Source organism: Pelobates fuscus, chromosome 7 (assembly GCF_036172605.1).
Source record: "Pelobates fuscus isolate aPelFus1 chromosome 7, aPelFus1.pri, whole genome shotgun sequence".
Classification (NCBI taxonomy): domain Eukaryota; kingdom Metazoa; phylum Chordata; class Amphibia; order Anura; family Pelobatidae; genus Pelobates; species Pelobates fuscus.
Window position 1 is genome coordinate 162,325,175 of NC_086323.1, and position 26,263 is coordinate 162,351,437.

Consider the following 26,263-nt stretch of genomic DNA (forward strand, 5'->3'; position numbering starts at 1 on the left):
GTATTGTAGCTTGTGAATCCTGTGTTGTGGCCTGTTTGGTCTTCACTTCAATAATGCTTTTCTCTGTCTGCCCAGGAGAGAGTGTATTTCCTCTCTAAGGATTGAGAAAGCAAATTAACAGGGACTTAATATTACGTTTGGTTGCTGGGGTATCAACTTTGTCGGAGTTATGAATGGTGGAGGCCTCCCCTTGCAGGTAGGTCATCCAGCGTGTCCAGGGATGGCTCCTCTTCGGAAGAGGATTCCCCGGCCGGTGCGGCCATCTTAGATGCACCACAGAGTGCGTCACTGAACACTAAATCACCAGTATCACTGGTACACTGCTCTGCAGTGATATTTTATTTCTTCAGTAGCTTCCCCATCAAGTCTCCGATAAAAGGCAGCTTTTGTGATCGGTTTCGCTAGTAAATCAGCTCGTAAATGTCTAATTAAATACAGAGATCGTGTTGAACAAGTCTGCTCAGGCAGCCTGTAGCTCTGCCCCATCCCTTCTTCTTCTGTAGTTAATACAGATATATATGGGCTATTTATTAACAAACCTAGATTTATTACAGGAACAAGGACCAGGAACAAAATTGTATTCTGTATTACAAGTTTATTCACTAAAATCCAAAAAGCAGCCATCTGTCATTTGATTGTCACAATCAAACAGTGTTAACCAAATGTAAACCATTAAAAATGTATTTCAAGTGAATTTGCAGTAAAATTCTGATAGCTCACTGGAGTAAGGAGGTCTATTGGAAAACAGCCAGTACTAATTCATCCCAAAACGATTCGCATTCAGATGAAAGTGAACATAGTGAATCTTAGAGGAATGTTACCAACTGAAAGAATTGAACGTTTGTGTGTCAACATGGCTTGATAAAAATCACTATACACTATGTTCTTTGGATGGATACTACTGATGGGGAAATGATACTGGGCCCCCTTTCCAGTACATTTTCATAGCATTTGCTAAAATGTAGTCCGTGCTGCAAGTAGGTCTAACATATATGCATAATATAAACACTATAGTTAACACTATTACATAGAATCGTGTTGCCAGGTAACCATTATCCTTTCTTATTTGACCTTGAGTGCTTGCAGAAATGTTGATGAGGTTTACAAAAATATGATAATGTTTTATTGCTGCTGAAATATATATGCTGTGGTCCAAGGTATCAGCTGGCAAACCATCAAACAATGTAACTCTTTGTAGAGGATGTGCTTCGATTGTTGTGATATAACGCCTTGCCATGAAGGGGTTAAAAGACTGGAGGTTGTATCAATTAGCTCCACTAGAAGGCAATAAAAGTGTCTGATCCGACAGTTCTCGGAGATAAGTACAATCCAGGTTACATAGAAAGCTACTTTATACAAGCAGAGTTTCACTGCATCAGAGACACGCAGCCTATACCAGAATGGACAGCTTGTGTTTTACTTGGCTCTGTACAGCCAAGCACCTCTCAGCTTAGAGAATCAGTGCATCCTTTGTATTCCTTGGTCTAAAAATAGCTGTGGCTATGAAGGTGGAAAATTAATTTGGGGCAAAGGAAAATGAAAAAAAAAAAAGCCACGATTTCACATAACATCAGTGGTATGTACACAACTTGCAGGTTTTCAACGTTTACTTTTGAGTTGCAACTCTTAGCACTCCGAGTCATCCTATGTTGTAGGGTTTAACCGCTAGCCTGTTTTTGAACTACAATCCTCAACCGTTCTTGAAGTTAAAATCATATCATTTTACATTTAAAACCCATTTAACAGAAGAACCTAAATATTAGGCTTCACTCACAACACACCTGCAGAGTAAATGTCGAAATAGGTGGGCTTATTGGCAATGACCCCTGTTGGCTCCACTCCTGGGCCTTTGGCACTGACTTTACTGGCATCCCCTTGTGCCTTCTCCACGTTGACTTCGAATGGGCTCTTTAAAATATGCTGACCTGCAAAAAGGACAGTCACCTGCAAAACAGGATAGAAAACAGAGCGGGTTTGTGTGGCGCCAGCACAGTCGCAGAAAGTAATTTTATAGCAACAGGTTGACAAGTGGGGTGAGAAAAACAAGACTTAAACAATGATAGCGTTGGTGTGGTCCGCAGCCTGCCCTGTCTTGTTAATCGCACCATTTCATCTGCAGAGGATTTGGCTCTAAGCAAGATCATAGTTCTCTTAAGAACCATTCTTTTCGTGTAAGCTGTAATAAAATATTAATGGAAAGGGAGAAGGCACATTCACCTTCAGAAGCACTTTTTACTTTTCCCCAAACATGATCATCTCAGATAGAAGTTAAGTAGCAGAGCTTAATTTGTTTTGTTTAGTTTTTTTTTTAACATTTCTGAGAAGAATTGTCAGTTAACAGCTTGTGTTCCAACACAATCAGTTTATAAAACAGGTTGGACTACAAAGTCAGCGCATGCACACAACCTGAACTTCGAGCATGGGACTTTGGTTTAGCACAGGCCACAGAGTAGTTATGGGTAACCACATCCGTGAGGCTGAACCAGCAACTTGGCTAGCTGAGCATTGTAGGAGAGGTAGATCTACAAATCCTTAATGCCAGAAAGGAAAATCAATGCTGCCAAAGACCTTTTCCAGAGGTTCTATACAATTATTTATATCTATTGGATGGCCTGGAGACCACCTGAACTCTATTGGCATTTCTCTAGCAAAGGCTAAGGCTGGTAGTATTTTAAGCAGCAAGTAAAATGTACTGAAGTGTTATAATTGAACAATAGTTTGATGTATCTATGGGAGCAATAACAGGGTTAATATTTTCCAGAAATGTTTAGTCACATGTGATCATCTCAATTACAGGTGATTCCTGATCGCTATAACTAAATCCTTTTTTTTTTAAGACCTGTAATTCTAGAAAACTATGTTCTGCTTGTAAGTTTAACAGCGATATAATTATAGGCATCTGTTGAATCTTGTGCATAACTCTTGAATAGTCAAGGTTTTTCGGCTTATGCCAGATTTTCTAAGGTTTACTGCCAAGAGATGAAGTATTTTGTTTTCTTTGGCATTTTGTGGATTGTATAGTACCTGTATTACAATATCAAGTGGCTAATTACATCAGCAACCCACACAGGGACAGCTATGTAGCCTTGTTTTACCTGGAGAGTTTTAATGAAACCCTTGAATATTCACAGGAACTAGACCGATCGCGTGTAAAATATTCCTTTAGACGACTTTGCAAACTACAGTTTAGATTTAGAGGTTCTTCATCAGAGCAGCAAATGGTGTGAAAGGCCTTGTCACTTACAAATGACAGTTCACAAAACTTAACACAGGGGTGCCCAAAAGGTGGTTTTATACTACAGCTTCCATGATGCTTTGTCATTCTAAAGCATTCTAAAGGCATGCAAAGCCTCATGGGAGTTTTCGTTCTACAAAATCTGGGGGTCTACCCACGATAGTGAATGGCTAGAAATTCTAACGCATACAGAATGAAAGAATATTATTTTTGAAGCACCAATATATTCCATAGCACTGATTTTAAATTGGGATTCATTTGAATGAGGCATTGCCGAATGAAGAATGAACTCTTAATTTACTAGGAAAGGTTTTAGTTCACCCACTTTAGACAGTTTGTTGCATAGCTTTTAGAAATATAAATCTAATTAAGATAATATGTGATTTTATCATATCTTCAAGGCAAGGCTGGATTTCCCGAAAGTAATTTTTTTTTTCAAAGAGCATTTTATTTTTATCTTTTAGGAAACCTGCAATATATGAGTATGTGCTGCTGTAAACCAATACATTGACCAGTCTGGCCAATTTGGGTTACTCTAAACAAGTATAATTTGTTTTGTGGAAAGTAGCAAAACCTTTAAAGGGATAGTGTAAACACCATAACAGCTGCATGCCACTGCAGTGGTTAATTAACTAAAAGGTTGTGTTCTCCAGTTTTGGATCAAAAATTTTCAAGCGGTTTGTCAAAAATCAGGGCCACAGATGCCTTTGCAGGTTGTCCCCCAGTTCACCTAAGCTACACTGCTGAATTAATTTAATCCACAAATGACTGGCATTGGTTGGCACAGTCACGGATTAAATGGATATTGCTAATGTAGTAGTGGAACGTCCTCCTAGGGGGGCGCCATGGTTGCCTCAGGAACCCCAAGCTTTGGTCAAACTGCACGTAGACTATGAGACCAAGTTCTGAAGGTGACTGACCCTTTATTATAATATTCTACCAGGTTTATCTCAATTTCCTGTTGAATACTGGCTAAGCAGATGAAGTAAAAATACTGTAAAAAAAAACTTAAAATACAAAATATAAGCTTAGTAAATGTGTCTATATTTTCAAAAGGATGTAAAATACCTTTTTAATACCTTAGGTAAGTAAGTGGTCATTGCGAGTCTCCCTCAAATCACTGAGCACAGAGGGGCCAATGTACTAATGTCTGGCCCTGTATTGAATGTGTCAAAACCATTTGGTTTCCTTATGGGCCATTAAGACTGCACAAAATCAAAACATTGTCTAGATTTTGCAAAGCAAGCTCCGAGGCTGAATTTGGTCCAGCCTGACCTAAAGCTGCCAGACAAAATCTGTTCTTTAGTAAATAAACCCCAGAACCAAACATTTAGACTTTCAGGTACTGAAAGACAAGATACAATGTCTCAAATAATGTAATTAATACAATCCAATTATAGTTTGCTAATAAAGTGAAGAAATTTTTAAGCAGAATTTGAAAGCTGTATAGCCAACAATTCCTAACTAATAATGTTTAATATCCCTATTGCAGACAAACAGGGAAAAACCAAGATACTGGACAACTGGTTATCTTAAAAAAAGCTGTGGAATACTTCCCCATGCCCTTTCCAATTCTAAGAAGCAATGTCCCTAAAACATTATTGCAATGGCGTATAATCTTGTTTGAAAATGTTCACTTACCTTATGAAGTCCTGTTACTTTTGGGGTATATTCCACAGAAAAGGTCTTATTCTTATCATTGTTGGCGGTAACTTTAGCCTACAAGGACAAAAGGTTCATATTAAAATGTTAACATAATAGCTGTGCAAATGCGGCATACACTTTAGAAATAAGCTCTGCTAAAGTCCGAGTTTGCAGTTTAAGGTTTATTTAAGAGAAGGACCAAATTCATTTACTCCTAGAAATTCTGTGTACAAACGTTTTTTTATTGCTAAAACTTTAATGATGATCAAAGATCATTAGGAGAAGGCACTTGCTGCAAGACAGATCTTCCCTTGACCCAACTCTGGCACTTACAAAGACTTACAACAAACTACAATTACAATTTTCTGATAAAATCCTACATTTCACTACATGCACACACTCACCTCTTCCCGAATTCCTTCTGGGTCTTCCACAAAGACCAGTACCTCTCCTTGACCTGCACTGATGGTCTCCACCGTAAAAGGTGCTGGTCTCTTGACCATGTTCCCAGTTGGTTCAACACCTGAAAAATGAAATAGATACAGAGAGTTAGTTATTTAGGAAGTGTTGCACCTGTATTCATTACCCTTCCTCTATGAAACAAATTATGTAATCAAAAGTTAAATTAAAAACATGTTTGATAAAGGTCTGTATCTTGAATCAAAACATTGCATTTATGGGATTCAAATAAAGGTTTTCCTATTTGAAGTGAAGGTTAGAGTTGATGTTAGGGTTTATGTGTTATGGTACTCTAGGGCTTGTTGGGGCAACACTGGGAAATAAATGTCCCACAACCACACTTGATTAGAGGAAGTTACAGTCCTACACAGAGGATATTTCAGCAGCTCCCGTAAACTCAGCTTTACATAGAATTAGGGTCCTAAAACTACACATCCATGTATTATTCACTATTCATTACATTGAAATAACATGCACATCTAGAGAAATCTATATATTTTCCCAGTGATCAAAAGAAGTGTTTCTATTCCCGAATTTATACAGCAAGTAATTTAAATGCAGTTTTTATGTAGCTACTAACCAGATTTCGAAGAGTTTAAATGGAATAAACATATTTAAGATGACAATGTTATGTTATGATATTTTTGTATTATAAGAGACAATGAAAAATGTGCTGGTTTCTTTTCAAGTTAAGGTAAATTGTACTTCTACATGTTGAGGTGCTCATTATTATAGTTCTGCAAACGGTCTTCGTTTTAGAGATCTTTGAGCCTAGATCAATTATTGGGAATTTTGACACCCTAGAGCACGTATCTCAAACTCTGTCCTACTGATGTTGCTAAAGTACAACAACCATGATATATGGCCATCTATTGTAGGCCATCAATATCTTACTATATGGGGAAAATCATGATGTAAAACAAAATGTATACAGCACAATTATCACTTAAATAAAAGGGTGCTGCAGGAGGGTGAGTGTCTTACCTCGTCCATATGCTCTTGCTTTTTTAGGATTGAGCTTGGGCTTTAAGGGAGCCCCTGGTTTTAATTTAGCTTTTGGGAACTGTGACAAGTATGTCATTACAGAGTGTTCGTCCACACCTGGATGAATGATCTCTTCTGGAGTGATTACCTAAAAAATACAAATAATTACTATTAGTAAAATAAAAAAAATAAAACATTAAAAATCTAACTCTCCTTGTATTTAATGGTATTGGCTTGTGAAACCTTTTTATTGTTATTTCTCCAATAAACATCACAATCTTAACTGTTTTTGTTTGTTTGTTTTTCAATTTGAAACCGGTCTCCAAAAACCTCTACCAGTGTGCTGTGTTAACCTACTGACACACGATCTTTCATTTCACTGTACTTTCATTAAACGAGGCAGAGAAGAAGTTGCATTTTTCCTAAAATTGATCAACAATGTTTTACGAGCAGACATTGAATTCTGAACCAGACTTGTTATTAGATTGAAGTTAACATGAAATACCAGAATCTTGATAAACCAGTTTTCCATTTCTGGCAATACCACAGGGCACAAGCTCAACACTGAATTCTATAGTTTGGGGACTATGTAACATTTTAATGTAATGTTCCACCCACGGATGTTTTAAAGTATTGAGGATATGTAGAATGTCTATGCAGTTGGAATGTTGACACTCTGTTAACCCTGCATGATCACAGCTAATTAACACCATATAAAACAGAAGCATATCCTGTATCAATGTATTGCGTAGTTACACTGCAATAAAGTTTCATTTATAGTTACTCATTTCATACAGCCACAGAGAGGCTTTAAACAATCCAAACGGAAAATCTTTCAAAAAGAATTGGAGGTAAAGAGTAATTACCTGAGGAACTCCCAACCAATCATCTGCTTGCTGCATTGCCTCCCGTGCATTATCAACAGGTTTGCTCGGATCCCAGGTTTCCCAGTCTGGACACAAACCTAAAGAGAGCACAGAATTAGGAAATGAAAACCGTTATCAAAATGTACTTCTTCCTGCATTGCCTGACTTTAAAGAAAGGACTACTAGGACTTAAACTAGATTGCCATATTTAGTTTCTAAGTAAAAAAATAAATAAAAGTATTTATTGCATCAAGTAGTCTCTGATATGCTGTACTCAGAGCTTGTAGTATTTGTTACTAGCCGACCTCAAATTTAAATGTAAAGCCATGAACAGTGGCTAAAGGTAACGTTATACAAGGCAAATAATCTGAGACATTGAGTTAGGAAGACAATAAAGAATGCCTACCTGGTGCACAGCTGTCAACCAGTGCTCCGAGGGCTTTGCCATCCTGCCAATTATGGCTGAAGTTTGTGATGGGCAAATAAGGAATCTTGTTTTGAATCCAGCCAAGCAGTCTCTGCTTTGGTGTTTGGTTTTTGCTCTCTTCGTCACCTTCGTCTTCCCAAACAGGCATAGAGATGGAATAATGCAGAATAAGGGTCCATATCATGCCGAGGATGAGCTTCAAGTTCCCATCCACAATAGCTTTACTGTCTGATTAAAAATAAATTAAAAAAATTAGATCTTATTTACAGTTTTTTACATTTATCAATTCAATTTGTAAACTTGAATCAGTATTTGTGTTTTATTTTTGCAAGTTACATAGCATATTTTCCACTGGACCGGTTTAAGATCCGTGAAGCTACAGCACCAAGCAGTTCTGGGGTCATCAGTTATATTCTGTGCGATGCCTTGGATGTGCTTACTGCATCTCTTTATTTTATTTGTGCCATCCTATTGGTTGCAAATCAGAGAAACAGCACTTTTTACATTTTGCAATGCCAGCAACTACTAGTGACGATTGCACCCTTCGGGCTTTTGACTAAAACAGATTTAATTTATTGGTCATCCAGGGTTGACAGGCACATCCATTGCTTCTCTATAGGGATTACCACAAATTCACCAAGTGTCCTCAAAGCTTCTCTTGAGAAGTATTTAATTTGACAAAAAGCATCAGTCTTGATGACTTCACTGAATTAGTTTTTTGTGTTCCTTTAATGCTCTTTCATAGGTGTTTGAGCAAAATTATTTTGTACACACTATATTAATATACACACACATATTTAGTTTTTAAACAAATTAAGAAAGACCGGTAAAAAGCACCACCTCAAATGCAGTTTGCACAGCGCAAACGTATATGAAGATGCTACAGTGCTACATTTTCTGGGGACTTTGTCTTTAGTGACCCCAGAAGCAGAACACCACAGACAAAAAGAATTCCAGTTGATCTGACGGAATAAAAATTGATTTGCCGATGAAGAATTTAATAGCACATTCTAAAATCTAAAATGGTTTCGTGCTACCCAACAAGGGAAATGTGTTTGAAGGCACTATTAAAAGAATTTAAATAAAACAAACCTCAAAGACAATAAGACACTATTCTACTAAAAATATTTTCTTCCATGAAAATGATTTTCAAAGGGAAGATAAAAAAAACAAAACACATCACTTAAATAATATTGTGCAAGTAGTCTCATCTTCAACCAGGTCTTAGAGAGGTGTTTATATTCCAAGACTGATTACCCAAATATGGATATTATTATTATTTATAAAGCGCTAACAAGTTCCGTAGCGCTGTACAATAAGTGGACTAACAGACACGTATTTGTAACCAGACGAGTTGGACACACAGGAACAGAGGGGTTGAGGGCCCTGCTCAATCAGTTTACATGCGAGAGGGAGTGGGGTAAAGTGACACAAAAGGTAAGGGTAGGGTAGAAAAGTAGGTTCCCACGATAGTGTTCATTGAGGGCTCAGTGTTTTGTTTTGATGACAGTTGCAAGAGAGGAATCAGGGTGCGGGGAGGGAAAGCTGTTCACAGTTAAATTGATATGCTTTCCTAAAGAAGTAAGTTTTCAAAGATGTTTTGAAGGAGTGGAGATTGGGTGAGAGTCTAACAGAGAGGGGAAGGGCATTCCATAGGAATGGTGCAGCCTTAGAAAAGTCTTTAAGAGGTAGGAGTACGAACAGAGGTGGGACGTAGATCTCCGGCAGAACGTAGGGGTCTAGATGAACAATAATGAAAACTTCAAGTGTTCTGAGCAGCCGACTATTCTGCTGTATATAAATAAAGTATATATTGGAGGGCACTGTACTAATTGAGCAAGGACATTTTGTTGGTTTCGATGGCGATTGCTCCACCATTAAAATGTCTCCCCATAATGTGTAAACCACAGCCATCACTAAACACTGGACAATATTCTTCTAATCCCCCCCACCATTACAGGTCATGGACATTTTAATAGGTAGTCATGATAACAGATGCATTAGCACAAAATATACATTTGCAGGTGCCCATTAATTTCAGTGTACTGGCCAGAATATTAAAGAAAATGCCATATAGATGGTGTTCCCTACCCATGTAGATGTGGAACTACAATGCTCAACGTAAATACTGTCGTCATAAATAGTCCTCCGTGAGTTAACTCCTAAACCCAAGAAATCATTTGGATTACAAAGGGATCGAGTTATTGCACGAGAGGGCACTTTGTAAACCATTGACGTCAGAGAGCAGAGCAGTAAGAGTAAGAAACACCAAATCCCTGGGATCAATTACCATTTAAATAGTGTAAGAATCAGCTTAATTGTATTAGGGTTTTATTTCTTCCCATTTGTTGTTTACAGCCATCTATTTTCCAATCAGAGTATGGATAGTGGAGCTATGAAAACAACATTCGGAAACTCTGTCATATGCATATTACCCAAGTGTCCCTATGTAGGACAGTCCCTATTTTGAGCCCAAAGCCCTCTGACCCTCCTTTTTATATTATGTCCCTCTTTTCCACGAGCACTGTATGGTTGGCATGTCTGAGTGTATAACAGGGTTTCAGAGAGGGGTATTTACAAAACTAATATTAACCCCTTAAGGACACAACTTCTGGAATAACATGGAATCATGATGGAATATTTCTGTCATGTGTCCTTAAGGGGTTAAATATAGTATGAATAGGATTATTATAATCTAACAAAAATGTATGAAAGTACAAAATTGAATTAGAACTACAGCTGAATAAATTAAATAATGAAACCAATAAACAAAATGTTTAAATGTTTAGGGAGAATGGAGTAGTTGGTCACTGTGAACCAGACACAACTGGAGAAGCTGTCTATTGTGTGTGTTTCAAGAAGCGGGGGCCATTCCAGGACATTATCGGTGACTTCATGCTCTACTCGTAACCAGTTATGTAAGCTAAACTGTAATATAGAACGAAAACAAAGATTGCTACAGAGACTGATTTTCAAACAGGTTTATTCAGGACCTAAAACAGACTACTGAAAGTTCCATGACGGTCAGGCTGCGTTATATACATACAGATTCACAAAACATTGGAGCTCTTTAAACCTTAAAGAAAAAAAGGATTTTGGACCAAAACAAATTTACGCCCTAGAAAGTCATTATGGGACATATGCAAAGTTGTAAACCACTCTCAAGATTGTTCCTATACACGAGTATAGAGTGTGTGTGTATGAATGTTAGTGCAGTAGAATGCATCTATTTATGTATGTGTTGCTACATATGTATGTATGTGTGCCAGATAGGTTGATGTGTGGCAAATTGTGTGTGTACATTAAACGTTATATCTACAACAACATTTTCCATATGATCTGGTGTCTCATTACATTACATACGTGTTGATGTATAAATTCAGTGCATAAAGCAATGTGGCCACTTTATTATAAGAACAAAACTACAGTAACCCCCAAAGCCAAGATGTAAGAAAAGGATTCTGTGTTTGTTATTCTAGAATGAACTATTCAGGAAATAAAACATCTCAGATTATCATTTCCTAATGAGAGTAAATCAAACATTCCCAGACCTTCTGAGCGCCAAGTCACGGTAAGATTGTTAGTGCCAAACCTCAGCCTCTATTTAAAATGCAGCAACAGTGGCATTATTAGATGACACTAGGAAGTAGTCAGAATATAGGAATAGATGTTGATCAGAGTGTGACTGATATGAAGCACAAGGGCTTAATGTAAATAGATGGATTTAATGCAGATTTCATCCCAGATTTACAGAACTGGCAGCAAAAACTCAAAGAAACCACTGATGGTTATATATACTTTGTACATAGGCCAAGGTAAGGCCAAGGAATATAGAGGAGATGTACGGCAAAAGGTTGTCAAGTTTCACAAAATGGGAAGAGGCTAGAAGAAAATAGCAAAAGCATTGAAAATACCCATTTCCCCCATCGTGGCAATAATTAAGGTGTTCCAGTAAACTGGAAAAGTTATGAATCAACCTGGAAGAGGACTTATGTCTATTGTTTCAATGTAATGTGAAGAGGATGGTTTGAGTGGCCAAAAAATCCCGAAGGATCACAGCTGGAGAATTGCAGAAGTTAGTTGCATCTTGGGGTCTGAAAGTCTCCAAAACTACAATCCGATGTCACCTACATCACCACAAGTTGTTTGGGAGGGTTTCATGAAAAAAAATTATCATTCAAAAACAAACACAATCATCTTTAGCTTGCCAGACACTACTAGAACTCCAAATGGGATCGGGTTCTATGGTCAGATCTAACCGAAATAGAGTATTTTTTTTTTTTGTCAATAAACACCAGAGGTGGATTTGGCGCACACACAGTGGTAGCCATGTTTAAAAGTACCTTATGCCCACGGTTAAAGGGACACTGCAGGCACCCAGACCACTTGGAGTGGTCTTGGTGCCAACTCCCATCACCTTTAACCCTGCATGTGTAATTATTGCAGTTATTATAAACTGCAATAATTACCTTGCATGGTTAAGTCCCCATCTAGTGGCTGTCTATCAGACAGCCACTAGAGGAACTTCCGTGATCTTAAAACACGAAAAGTGTTTTAAACGATGATGGACGTCCTAACGTTATGCATGAGGACCTCCAGCGTCGCCGGAATCCCCATAGGAAAGCATTGAATATTTTTTTCCTATGGAGTGCACGCATCCACTGCCGCACATGTGCATCGGGTCTCCCCCACCGACTTCAGCGCAGAGCAACATCGGTGCTGGATTCAGTTAAGTCACTGTAGGGGTTTTAACCTTCCGCAAAATGGGATAGGGGGTGGAAGTGAGGGGGCACTGCTGGGTCCTGCAGTGCCAGGAGAACGGGTTTGTTTTCCTGGCACTGGAGAGTTCTTTTAAATATGGTGGTGGCACTAACGTCTTGTGGCTGTTTTTATGCCAGAGGAACTGGAAATTTTGTTAGGATACATGGCATCATGTACTCTATCAAATATCAACAGATATTAAATGAACACCTAACTGCCTCTACCAGAAAAATTAAAATGGGTCGTAGTTGGATCTTCCAGCAGAATAATGATCCAAAATTTGCCAGTTCACGGACTTGAACCCTAAAGAAAATATGTGACGTGAATGAAAAGGAGACCAGTATCAACCTCAAAATGTTAAGGATCTGGAGAGATTCTGTATGGAGTAATAGTCTTAAATGCCTTGCCATGTATTCTCCAAACTCATTAGGCAAAACAAGAAATATAAATACTAATAGCCATTTCAATCTATTGACCCTGGTATACAGAAAATGTTTAAAATAAATAAATTAAAAAAGGAAAATCCTGGCTCCAAAATGCAGAAAATCATGTATGATGACCCTTCAAAAGACGTCAAGAAAGATAATTCATTCTAATATGAACAGTTTACACCAGGGATTGTATTTCATCTCTGTTTCTTAAAAGTGTGAACCTGTGTGATTACCCCAAATTAAGCAAAGGATTAAGAGTTATGTCTGCTGTGCGGAATTAAAAGTTAAAACAGGTAAAGGCTATTCAAGTGGGAAATCACTTTAAGACTTGACAGTTTTGCTGAGAGATTAATTATGAATTTTACTGGAAAATGTGAGATTTGCCACAGACTGCCCTAGAGTGTGTTGAAAGCTGTAAGTATTAGCTGTAATCCTATAGTTTCACACTATTTTATGTAGTGATCCTCCTCCTCGCATCAGCTAGACCTTCTTGTCAACAAACATTGAACGGTTTTTAAAAACTAGTTTCTTGCTCTACCAACAAATATTTAGACAAAAAACAAACACACCAACAACAACAAAATAGGCAAACATATGAAGGAGCTGGGTTTATTTTCCAAAATGTCAATTTCAGTCTAAAATCTTAAATTCTCCAAAACATCTGTTTTAGAGAACAAACCCATAACTGGCACCAATATAATGTCAATTTATATTTTATTTTACTGTGTATTCCTTTGTTTTGTGAATCACCTATCCATCAAGCAATGTGTTAGGTGAAGGGTGGGAGGGGGGGGGGGCGCAGGGGAGGAATGTTACTTTTCATGTTTTTCAAGTTTTCATGTTAAAATTAATTCTAGGTTTGCTAGTATTCCAAACTACAGGTACCATGCAACAACAAAACTAAATAAAAAAAATTTAAGAGCTCTATGAGGCTCTAGATGGACACAGAAGTGGGTGTAATAGTAAGTAACCATAAACATATAGCAGAAGTTCAAAGTTTGGACCATTTCCCACATACTTTAAGCGTTCTGCTCTATGTCACAAGAAATCTGTATGTTTTCCTTAATACAGGTCACTTGATAATAGTAAACTTCTAGTAAACTTCTACAACAGTGCTCTCTCAGCATGGTCCTTCGTCAGTGGCCCTGCCTGCTTGATTGACAAGCAGGCATTCACGCCAGGTTGTCCTGTCAGTTATTTAGATGGATCTGTCCATTTTCTGGATGGGTCTTCCATTGGGTGGAGCTAAACGGCCGCCCCTCTTTACCCACTCCCATCAACCTCTTGATTCTCAGGACACCAGTGTTTGTGGGGGTATGGCAGACCTATGTGGCGCTGGAAATAAGGTGAGTTTTATTTCCTTTTAGGGGGGGGGGGCAAACCACCTAAATGGTGGGTTTAACACTATAGGGTCATGCTTGTGTTCCTGACCATATACTTACTTATGCCCTCCACCCCTCCCGGGGTATGGGCCGTCAAAGGTAGATCTCCAGAGACTTTTGTCCTGGACCATTCTTTCTAGTTGACTCCAGGTGTAGCCCATTCTTGTGAAGTCTGTCTTGAGGTCGCGTAACCAGGTGTTTCTTGGATGGCCTCTCTTCCTCTTGCCTTGGGGGTTCCATCTGAGAGCCTGCCTAGTGATGTTGGTTGGCGGTTTGCACAGGGTATGCCTAATCCTGCCCCATCTTCTCTTCCAGATTTCTGCCACTGCTGAAAGTTGACAGGTCCTTTTCCATAGGTTGGTGTTACTGATGGTGTCTGGCCAGCAAATGTGGAGAATCCTTCTGAGACAGCTTTTGTTGAATGTCTGGATTCTTCTGTTAGTGGTTTTGGTTGTCCTCCAGGTTTCAGCCCTGTACAGCAGTGCTGATTCACATTGGAGTTGAACATTCGGATCTTGGTGGTCAAGGTTAGCTCTCTGGAAGCCCAGATGTTCTTGAGCTGGAAGAAGGAGACTCTTGCTTTGCCGATCCTTGCCTTCACATCTGCATCTGTTCCACCTTGCTGGTCGATGATGCTGCCCAGGTAGGTGAAGAACTGTACTTACTCCAAGGGACTTCCATTCAGGGTGATTGGGTTGATGTTGCTGAAGTTGGTCTTAAGGATCTTGGTCTTCTCCATGTGGATGATGAGACCAACCTGTGCTGATGTAGCTGCCAACACACTGATCTTCTCTTGCATCATCTGCTGCTGGCTGTAGGACTGTTGTCGGCAAAGTCCAAGTCATCCAGTTGACTCCACAAGGTCCACTGGATTCCATGTCTGCGTTAACTGGTGGATGTTTTCATGATCCAGTCGATGGCGATGAGGAAGAGGAACGGGGATAACAAGCATCCTTGTTGGACTCCAGTCTTCACCTGGAAGCTGTTGGTAAGCTGTCCTCCGTGGATCACTCTATAGGTCATTCCCTCGTATGAGCTCTTCATCAGGTTGACAACCTTAGCTGGGATGCCATAATGCTGGAGGAGCTTCCAAAGGACCTCATGATCCACACTGTTAAACACCTTCTCATAGTCAACGAAGTTAACGTACAACGATGAGTTCCACTCAAAGGATTGTTCGACTATGATGCACAGCGTTGCAATCTGGTCCATGGATGATCGATTCTGCTAGAAGCCTGCTTGTTCATCTCGTAGTTGTGGATCGACAACGTCCTTCATCCGCTCTAGGAGGATTCGGTTGAAGACAGACAGGAGTGTGATACCTCTGTAGTTGTTACAGTTGCTGAGGTCACCTTTCTTAGGAAGCTTAAATACCCTCCTTCCAGTCAATTGGTATCTCTTCTCCCAGATGTTCTCGAAGAGTGGATACAGCATCTCCACTGATTATTTCAGGTCTGCTTTCGAGGCCTCTGCTGGTATGTCATCAGGTCCAGCTGCTTTCCTGTTCTTCATCAGGGTGTGGCCTTCCCGATTTCTTCTCTAGACTGCTTGCCACAGTTGATGGGGAGATATTCGTTGGCCGGGTTGAGGTCTGGTGGATTTGGTGGTGCTGGTCTGGTCAGGAGTTCCTCAAAGTGTTCACACCATCTATTCATCTGCTGCACTAGTCCTGTGATGACCTTTCCCTCCTTGTCCTTGACTGGTCGTTCTGGCTTGCTGTACTTCCCCGACAGTTTCTTAGTCGTGTCATACAACCGTTTCGTGTTGCCGTTGTAGGCTGCCTGTTCTGCTTCAGCTGCTAGTCCATCTATGTAGTCTTTCTTGTTCTTCCTAATGCTCTTCTTTACTGTTCTGTGGGCTTATGTTTATTCCACTTAGGTCTTGGCTTTTCTGCCCTAGTCCTGTTGTTTACTGCCAACCTTCTTCTGTTTTCTCTCTTCCATCTTGCCCAAGGTCTCAGCTGTGATCCACTCTTTGTGGTGATGTTTCCTGACTCTATAGTGTTCCTTGAAAATTAATTTAAACTAAATCTAAAATTTAATCAATCTAAAATTGGCCAAAACAGCCAAATTGCAAAAGTTCTCCCAAGTCCGTTTTGTTTTAAGCTCTGCTACATTTGCTTAAAATTTTAAATTCAAATTGAATTTAGAACATTTTAGTGAATAACCCATATAGTTATCAATGCGGAGCGGTTACAAACAGTTATAGTCCCTCTTAAACAGCCACATAAAGGCTTTGTATGCATGAAGGCAGGAGAGAGCTGGGTCCCTGTGTAGTTATCTTAGTTCCTTGCAGAAGCATTAATCCCACAGGTCCCGCTAACTTGTGTGTGGTGTCAGGATTACTGTTTGATCCAGCACGTAGAACTGTAAAGCACAGATGACAAATAAGTAACATCCAACTAGCTTTTATTGTTTCTTTAAAAAGGTGAGTGTTCTAGAGTTAAAATTGGCTTATTCAACTTACAGGTTATAGTTTATCAAGGAAAATTACATTAATAGCTTTTGAGAATATATCATTGCCATATGCCATGATGCCAAACAAATGCACACATGAAAAAAAAAAACGCATATAAATAAATGGGGGCATGGGGGGGGAGGTTGAATTTGACATATCTCTACATGAATTCATAACACTATATTAGGCACAAGACAATTGGCTAACCATAACTTTAAACCATCACCATGGAAACCAAAACAATGTTCCTACAGATTGCTTCACTTCTAGAACTTTGACTTACAATAGCCTTTTAAAAAAATGTATTGACTTTTTTTTTTAGATCAAACCTATGTAAACAAACTTCACAGTGTAGTAATGAGAGACCTGCCTTGTAAATCCAACTGCAAAATTGATCAGAAGCTCAATAAAACACCAAGCACCAGCCACCCCCTCACCCTAGTCTTGCTTACTTCAGTTTCTGAAAAAGCATTAAATGGAACAGAAAAAATGATATTATACATAAGAATCATTAGCCAAAAATTAACAATTCTTCCCAGATCTACTGCTATAATACACATGTACAAGTCAACGCAGAGAAAGAATAGTTGCTTATCTCTATGAAACACCAGCTTATTCACTTCCCGACATAATTCTAAAGGAAGCCCAAAATTGTCTTTTTAAATGTTAAACTATACAAAGCTTCACCCTGTGCATGTACACTCTTACATCTCATATCTATAAAATATTTTCAAAGAATGCTTTTAGGAATACTACAACATTAAATATATACGTTACCTATAAATGAATAAATATGTGCTCCGTAAAAGGTTTAGATTATTGCCCCGCATATAAATAGAAAAAGTGGATCAAGTACAAAGACGAGAGAAAACATTATAAATCAAAAGCTTACTTTTAAACCAATGAGGGACAGAACCCAATTCACACATGGTAAATTTATTAAAGTGGCTAGGTCAGTGTCTGGGGTTTTTACATAATTTGCAAAGATACCCGACAGTGACTGCTCTGCTGGGAATCTGGTGGACATGGGGTCCAGGGGAAGTAGAGTTCTACCTACCTGAATCTGTTCCTCTCGGCCACCACCAGGGACTTCCTGCCGGTCCTCTTCACCCCTGAAACTCAATCTGCCAGGATCTCACGTCTGTACTGTATTCCCATAAGAGTAAACACAAAGGTCTATGGAGGATCCCCTGACACCGTGGGATCCTCTATAGACAGGAAATGATTCCCTACAGCCATTACTAGTGATGGCTGGGAGAAATGCCAAAACCTGACAAAAGGTAGCTCCACCTTTTATCAAGTCTAACTTGTGACAGTGAAAGTCCAACATTACTCTTATTTGAGAAATGTGACAGAGCCACATCGAGCTTGACCTCAATAATCTAATGCTTCTCATTGCAGCCATAAGGCACTGGCACAGTAATGGCGATGAACTGGCAGACACGTCTGGAGTCATCATGCTATGTGTGAGGAAGCTATCTTGAAGACCTTCGAAAATTGAAGTTATCTGAAGGAGGAAGTGGTTATTAAGCCTTTCGGTCTGACAAACACTAGAGGCATGTTTTCTGCAAAATGTAAACATTGCCATTTGTTACACACAGCAATATTTCATATTGTCAGAAAAGAGTCAACTAAATACATCCCATTAAAAACTTTATATTTTCAATGAATGCTATGCACGATAGTTATATTTAAAAAACACTTGGAAGGTGTTTGAGATAGAAAAAGAAGACATAATTTGCATGGGCACGAAGCAGAAGACCAGATTATAATACCAGGCGGCTGAATTTTAGACAGCCAGGAGGTATGGTAATAGTTCTCATGATTAACAACCTGTTCTGGGAGTTTGCAATTATGTGGAATTGAAAACTGATATTTCATGAAAGCCATACTGCAAGTCTACTAGCTAGAGCGCAACCTCCTATAGCTCTCAAAATACCCACATTATTCACTGAATTAAACCACACAAGCAAATAAATGCAATGCCACGCATATGAGCACCATCAATTAATATTAAAATGTATTATATACACAATATAAATCTGTCAGTAATACAGAGCCTCTCCCTGCACACCTAAGATGTTATCACACTTGATCATACAGCCTAACCCAGGATATTCCAAGATCCAACTAATAATTTAGTCATATGTGCACGGAACTAAATAGCTTTGATAATTTAACCCCTTAAGGACCAAACTTCTGGAATAAAAGGGAATCATGACGTGTCACACACGTCATGTGTCCTTAAGGGGTTAAAGAGGTACTCTTAACACCATAACCACTACAGTCCATGGCAGTAGCTATGATGCTAGCAGGCTTCTGGCTCCATGCCCCAAGTTCTGGCTCATCCAAATACACAGCATTTATAATCTGAGCGCATCTGTGGATTTAAAGGGTAACTCCAACTAAAAACCAGTCTTTTCATAAAACACTGGATTTCGTTAGGGTAATCCCCCCCGTTGCATTACAGAGTCTACCCTCAGCCTGTTCATCCTCGAGTGACATCACTACCCCTCATCCTGACTCCTTTCCTTCCAACTGAGATAAGCTAGAAAACAAAAAAAAAAATTTTGTCCAAAAAGAGAATCTATTCATCCAAATCAAAATCCTGTGAGGATACTGACAAATTGTAGGAGCAGCACCATTAGAGTGTTGCGTTAATGGCACTCAAGATTACAACATTAGCTTGCAGGCAACTTTTTTAATGAATCAATAAGAAAAAGAGTGAACATAAAATATGCAGGATAGTGAGGGGGTGGAGGGCACTGGTAGATGTCTGCGAGTCAACTTGTGCAGTAAATTGTTCTAATATCCATTCTGCTTATGGCTCATGTCCTCGGGGAGAAGATGTGTTTAAGTTGTGAGCAGACCAGAAGACCTTGTTAATTTGCTAATTTAGTAAAATTCGCATCAGGAAGCATTGAGTGACCAGATCAGTTCTCAATGATCTAATCCAGCTCCAGACCTGACTAATGAATATGTGCAACAAAAATGTTTCAGTAACATGTCTCATTAGTGCAAAGATTAAAGTTCCAGATTCGATTAATGGCACACATTGCCGTTCAGGACAGAATTAATGGATAACGTAACACCGGGACTATTCCAATATCTGCTTCAAATCTACATAATGGAGTTTGTAATTGATGTTGAAAGTCTGACTCCTCAAAGCACGTCATGAAATTCCTCAGACTATAGGATACACATTGCTTAAATCAGAGGTTTGCTGTAGAAGCAGAATGGAAGTAATTGAGAAAAAAGCTGCAGGCCTGGCAAAAGTAAGCACAAGGGGGACAATCAGAATACAGCAAGAGAACACAAGCACGTTTAGATTGTGTGGTGTCTAGAGCAGTTCTTAATTCTTGGGTCAGGAACCAAAACTGGATTTGAATTAGTTAGTGGAATTATCATATCTTTAATGTCTCCAGAAACACAACTATTTTCTGCCACCCTTGTATGCTCTCTCTCCTACTCTGCGATTGGCTGCCGTGGTGTGCACAGAGTTTTCCTGGCACCTTCTACAGGTCAGACCAAAGACAGAATGCACACAATCTTTACAGTCATATATATAATCAACATACATTTCTGTGTATTTACATCCACAATCACACAAATTATATAGATATCTGCAAGGGGCATATTTAAACTGTTGGCCTGATACAAGATCTTGGACGAGAAAGGGGAACCTGAATTTTTATCTTTGTTGAATTTGAGAAGTAAAGTGGGTTATAACTGCTGTTTTGTTTTTTATTTTTCTTATGGTTGCTGTTCCTCCTTGCAACCTATTTGTACTATAACCTATGCAAGAAACATAGGCTGACATTGCACATGGAGTGTCCCTTTAAACCAGAATGAGGGACTTATTAGTTTTAAGTATAACTATAAGATGCTGTCAGAAGAACTTGCAATCTTGAACTGGAAATGATTATGTAATATAATTGGGAGAGTGTGCAACCCAGGATATTTGAATTTTATTATTACGATAATTTATTATAGTGGTCTGGGTGCAGTGTCCCTGTCCCCCTTTGTCCAGCAATGTAAAACATTGCAGTGTTTGAGAAACTCCAATGCAGTAGTAAGACAGCCTCTAGTGGCAGTCTACCAGCCACTAGAGGCACTTCCTGGTGGCTAAGCGGCTTTTTGTCGTCTGATGCGGGATGTTCTCGAGCTCTGCATGAGGACATTCAAGGTAAATAAAATCCCCATAGGAAATGGGGAAGGGCTAATACACTAGTGGAACTCGCCGCACATCCACATTAGGTTTCCTGCATGGGATGACATCGGGTGGCGTCAGAGCGCTTTTGGCATTGAAACCAGGTAAGGAAATAAAGTGTTATTTAACTTTAAATGCCGGAGAGGGGGGGAGGGCACTATATTGTTAGGAATACATGTTTGTATTCCTAAGACTATAGAATCCCTTTAAGGATTCTGGGCAAAAACTTGTAACTAATGTGAGCCGTTCAGATGAAATTCACAAAAAATAAAGAAACACACACGATATAAAATACTCACCTGTAAAAACATAACTAGAAAACAAAATACGTTATTGCATGTTCCATTAACAAGTCATTGCAAAAAGTGGTTCTTGGAGAACTTGCCAGGTTTTCTTTACGCCAGTCTATCACGAAGGATTAACACTCTTCATTTTATATACTCCGCGACAAATCACTGTGTCCCTCTCTGACTCAACCGGTTAGAGGCAAACTCTGCTAATCCCCATTTGGGAGGCATGATTGTCACCACTAATATATTAGCCACCTGGTCAGTAAAAATGAGTTGAGAAACTGATTTTTGGCTGGAATCATTCATTTAAGAACTACATCCATTAGAGAAGATTATTGTGGAACAAATGTGAAACTGCAGACTTTACAGTCACCAGATTAGAACTCTGCCCCTTCCAGTTACATTTTTCCAACACTACCAGCAACGAGTACAAAGGATCACACAATAGCCGCAGCTGAAATTGTCCACAAAAGATCATTCTACTGAGATTCAGGTTTGAAAATATCCAAAATACCCAGTGGTGCAAAAGATCTGCAAATCAAAAAGTGTCAGCGGGGGCCTTGGGATACTCTTCCTTCGAGTCAAAGTTGAACATCTGCTCACTGAAGATATAGGGGTAAAAATTATACATGTTCCCTTGAAAACTGCAGGTGCTCCCACACGTTTTGTTTTAAACATCTGGCACAGGCCTAAATAAGGCTACTTTTCCATAGCTCTGTTCCTCTTGCATGGTCACGCAACTGGCAGCAATGGTGGAAATGTTGCGAGATGACAGTATGGCATATCTTCCCTACAGACTGTCCTCCGCAGGTTATTTTAGCCACTTATTTGTAACTGGACAATGAGGTGTGATTGACAAAGCCAAGGGGGGGGGGGGGGGACGGCTGACTTAGGAAACATCTGCTCTAGGTCTCCATCCACTCTCCCACATATTAATCCCACCTCTTCACAGCAACTGGTCAATAGTTATGAAGCCATTAACTGCACATCCTAGGACATTCCTTCCGAGTTTTATCAACTGTGTTCACTGTTTTGGCACACACACACACACACACACTACATACAGACTACATACAGTCTGCACAGACACACTACATTACATATCGCCTGCACATACCCCACACACTAAGTATGCACCACACAACCAGCATACAGATGACAACCAGTTGACACGTGCAACCAGACACTATGGAGAGACCTTAAACACAGGATTTCTGCAGATTGAACCAAATGATGAAACAGAAGCAATAAACACTTGTAACTATTGCGGAGTTGAATAATTTTTCCAGTTTATCAATTTTTGCCTCAGTTTTTCAATTTGTATTTAATTTGAGAAAATTAGGAATTAAGTGAATAAACCTGTTAACATACATGTCTAAACAGGATCCCAAACATTCTAATTTGATTGTTTTTGTCAGAACAGGTAGATTGTCATGTTGGACAAGTCTTGGGTTACCATTTTAGTTCCTTAGACGAGAAGATTTAAAAAACAAACAAAAAAAAAAAACTTTTTACACCCCTGAACTAGAAAAAGGGCTAAAAAATGAAAATGTTTTTTTAAAGCAAGAACAAGATGCGTAATTCCCTGTATAAAAGTGTGGTTTTATCAGATTATGTACGGTTTGTAATCTGACTGACAATATGGAGTCAAAGGTGTTTTTTTTTTATTTTTTTTTTTTTTTACCCCATTTTCTGGTAAATATAATAAATTGCTTTAGTTCTGATTTTTCCATTTCTTTCAAACAAACAGATATGGGAACGGTTGAACTTGATAGACTCGTGCCTTGTCAGCTGTGCATTTATTTTCTCATGTAGGACAATAAAGATAAGCTATGTTGTATCACAAAAAAGATAGACCTACAAAAGTACATAAAATAATAAAAACGGCCAGTTGTTAATTTTTGGTTTGTTTTATTGTTTGTGCAAAAACCCAAAGGGACATCTATTTTTCCCCACTTATGACAAATTAAAGATAATAAACAGATACAAAAATCTAAGATTTTCTCATCTTTACAATTTACTTTAAGAAACTAGCAGTGATTAGTAAATTGATTTGTATAGGTTTAACCAAGATCCATCAAACATGTCTCAAAACGTAACCTTCGGACAGCTGGATGCAAGTAGATTAGTGCAGTCTCATTAAGCCCTTAAAGGATATACAGTTAATTTCTTAGAAAAATATTCTCTAAAATGCGCAACACTTTAAATAATAGATTTTATTCTATACTGCAGTGTCAATCATAACTGCAAAGTAACCTACACTGTCTGTGTCCACAACCTCCCCCCCGGCCACTTTTTCATTCAGCCTGCGGTATGGGTTCACCAAATGTTCACTCTAACAAAGCATGGAAAAAGCTTTTTGGGGGGGAGGAAGGGATTTAAAGGTGTCCTAGGAGAGTAATGTGGCAGCTTTGGAAAATCTTGGTCCATGGCAACATTTCTCAGAGGTCACACTGTGCGTGAATGCAGTTATTGTGCAGTCAGCTCTGCCAATTTCTCAACAACAACAAAAAAGCACTCCAGGGAGAGGTCTACACAGAATGTTGAATGTTAAGGAATGGAAGGGGATAGGGTTATGATAGCGGGAAGGTATGATAGACCCAAAAATAACCATACATTTGAAAAACCTTTAAAAACAGTCTTTATTTCACACAAAGTACAGATTTGAACAGCAATCTAAATAGAGTTTCTTGCAGTTTGCATAACAAATACGGACCGGCCCTATTTTAGGTGTAAATTCCATGGGTCCTGAATGAAAGCTTTACAGAACTAAAGAACATACTATATATACTTTAAGGAACACTCATGGTTCCCTAACCACTACAGAGTGTAATGAGATAGCCCAGCACTGCAGGTTTTAGCGCAGAAGAGGTAACGGAAACTCCTAAAGAAGTAGAAGTAGTGGAGCAATAACTGGCAGACTCCAGGTCAGAAGTCAAACCATTATAAACCTCCCTCCCTGCCAAAAAAACAAATAAACAAAACAGCAAACCGTCTGACTATTTAGAATGGTGGTGGTTCCCCAGTCATCATAACCACTACAGTGCACTGTGAATGCTCCTCTAAGCTGTAGTTAAAGAGACAATATAAATCACCAAAACAACTTTAGCTTAGTGAAGCAGGAGTTAAATTACTTTGTTTATGCAGCCCTAGCCACACCTCCCTGCTGCTGATTCACACAGCCTTCTTAAACAGGTCCTGTAAAGAGAGATCTAAATGTTTACATTTCCTTTATTGCACAGTCTGTTTAATTTATAATGTCTTAGTCCTGCACTGTTAATCGCTTGCTAGACCGTGCAGTAGCCTCCTGTGTGTGATTAAAATTCAATTTACAAAGCAGGAGATGAAAACATCTAAAGTAAGTTAACATCTGAATGAAAACAAAACCACTTTTTTTTTAGAATTGCATTTGCTGCTATCAGTATGTCACTTAGTCTGTTAACATGCTAAAGAATAGGCAAACTAAAGAGGAAATATCCCTGGTTGACCATTTCAAATAGTGGCTGTTAAGCAAATTTAACAATAGTCAGCATGCCAACAAATTCCACAATGGTTCAGTGACTGTTGCAGCAGTTTCAAACCTACAAACCCCATGACGCTTCGTTGCTAGCTACATTTCAGTCACTCTGTTTTGGCAACAGAGAAAAGTTTCATGATTCATAGTTATTTTTCAGTCTTACATAAGCATTTCATATTTTGTTTTCTTTTAAAACCATAAAATAAATTTCTATACACATATAAATTCACAAACATGCGTGCATGTACGTACATACACTAGGTAAAGCAGCGAACGTGTTCATCATATTGCTAGTTTAGAAGAAAGATGCTTCCAAGAATGTCGAGCAGATACGCCAATAGCCAGATTGTAAACTCAGGGGATCAAGGACTTCACAAAGAACACACAGTACAGGGAATACAGATTTGCTTGTGACTTTGCAAAGAATTTGATCAGCTGCAGTATAAATCAAATGTCAATAAATCACTAACTCCATTCAAGTAGATGTTCTATTTTATAAATTAAATGGCACTTACAAATTTCACGCTTAAACTGGAAAAATATGGACATTGTGCAAACCAAGTAACATATGAGTCTCTTATGATGAGGGGAGAATTTTTAATAAGACAAGTTTGTGTTAAGTCTGCTTTCTGTTTGTATAGAATCCCTTGTGTTCACTGACAAATTACTCTGAAACTATCCTGCTGTGCATTTAGGTTCTTGGCCACAAACTAGGGCTTAAAGACTAAAGCAGGCAATACACAAATTGATTGCAAGCTATTTTTTCTAAAATTCCTTACAAGCTGGCTACTCTTCAACTAAACGGTGATTCAAAAGGAACTTAAACTGTGTCTCCAATGAAAATGTAAGTCACAGTATTTCATTGCCGAGGCAAAAAGGTTCACAAAAAATTAAAAAAATAATAATCCCTCTTACACATTGCTAACGCGTAAACAGAGCATTATAGGTTTTACACAAGACAAATTGGCTGAAAGAATAAAAGGTTACTGTGCCCACGCTGGACTGCCACTTTGACATACAAGGCGAAGGTATAGAAATACCAATTATTTAAAAATAGACAATGTTTCTACAGACCAAGATTTATTTTTCAAAATGCTTTGGGACTACAACTCTTTGTGCTTCACAGCCAGTCATAAAACCCACTTATTTTGTTCTAGACCACTCGCTGAGCATCATGGGACATCAAGTTCCACAGCAGTTGGAAAGCTCCCCGATTGAACTGCACCTAAGCATGTAACCTAAAATCACAGTCCTAAATACGCATTGAAACAAAGCAGACCCCAGGTAATCTGACAAACTCTTCACCTCTTTACTCTGGGAGAACGCCAGAACACCCCTAGCACCATTGTCACTACAGAGGAGTTGGAGTGTTCCTTTAATTCCAGTTGTATACTGAGCCATATTCATGAATAGAGTAATATTTAACGGTTTTTATTAAATGTATTTTTTTTGCATAATATGCAAAAAAAAATAACAAAAAAAATTGTTTAGCATATCCGAAAGCACTTTGTATTCTCCATAACTTGTGCACAACCATAAATTAAGATGTTAGAAAGGACCCCTTTAATATGTTCACTTTAAAACTGTTCTGTCACATCTG

The 26,263-nt window shown here is 38.8% G+C and overlaps 1 protein-coding gene across 2 annotated transcripts in view; it reads right to left on the bottom strand.

Moving 5' to 3' along the window:
* FLNB (filamin B) overlaps positions 1-26,263 on the bottom strand; it is a 193,532-nt gene that overhangs the window by 104,199 nt on the left and 63,070 nt on the right. For both annotated transcript variants that reach the window (XM_063426871.1, XM_063426870.1), the window contains exons 2-7: positions 7,595-7,843; positions 7,189-7,286; positions 6,323-6,470; positions 5,284-5,402; positions 4,877-4,954; positions 1,782-1,944 (exon numbers count right to left, since the gene is read on the bottom strand). In XM_063426871.1, coding sequence (XP_063282941.1) covers positions 1,782-1,944; positions 4,877-4,954; positions 5,284-5,402; positions 6,323-6,470; positions 7,189-7,286; positions 7,595-7,843 — 855 coding nt within the window. The remainder of the gene's footprint in view (positions 1-1,781; positions 1,945-4,876; positions 4,955-5,283; positions 5,403-6,322; positions 6,471-7,188; positions 7,287-7,594; positions 7,844-26,263) is intronic.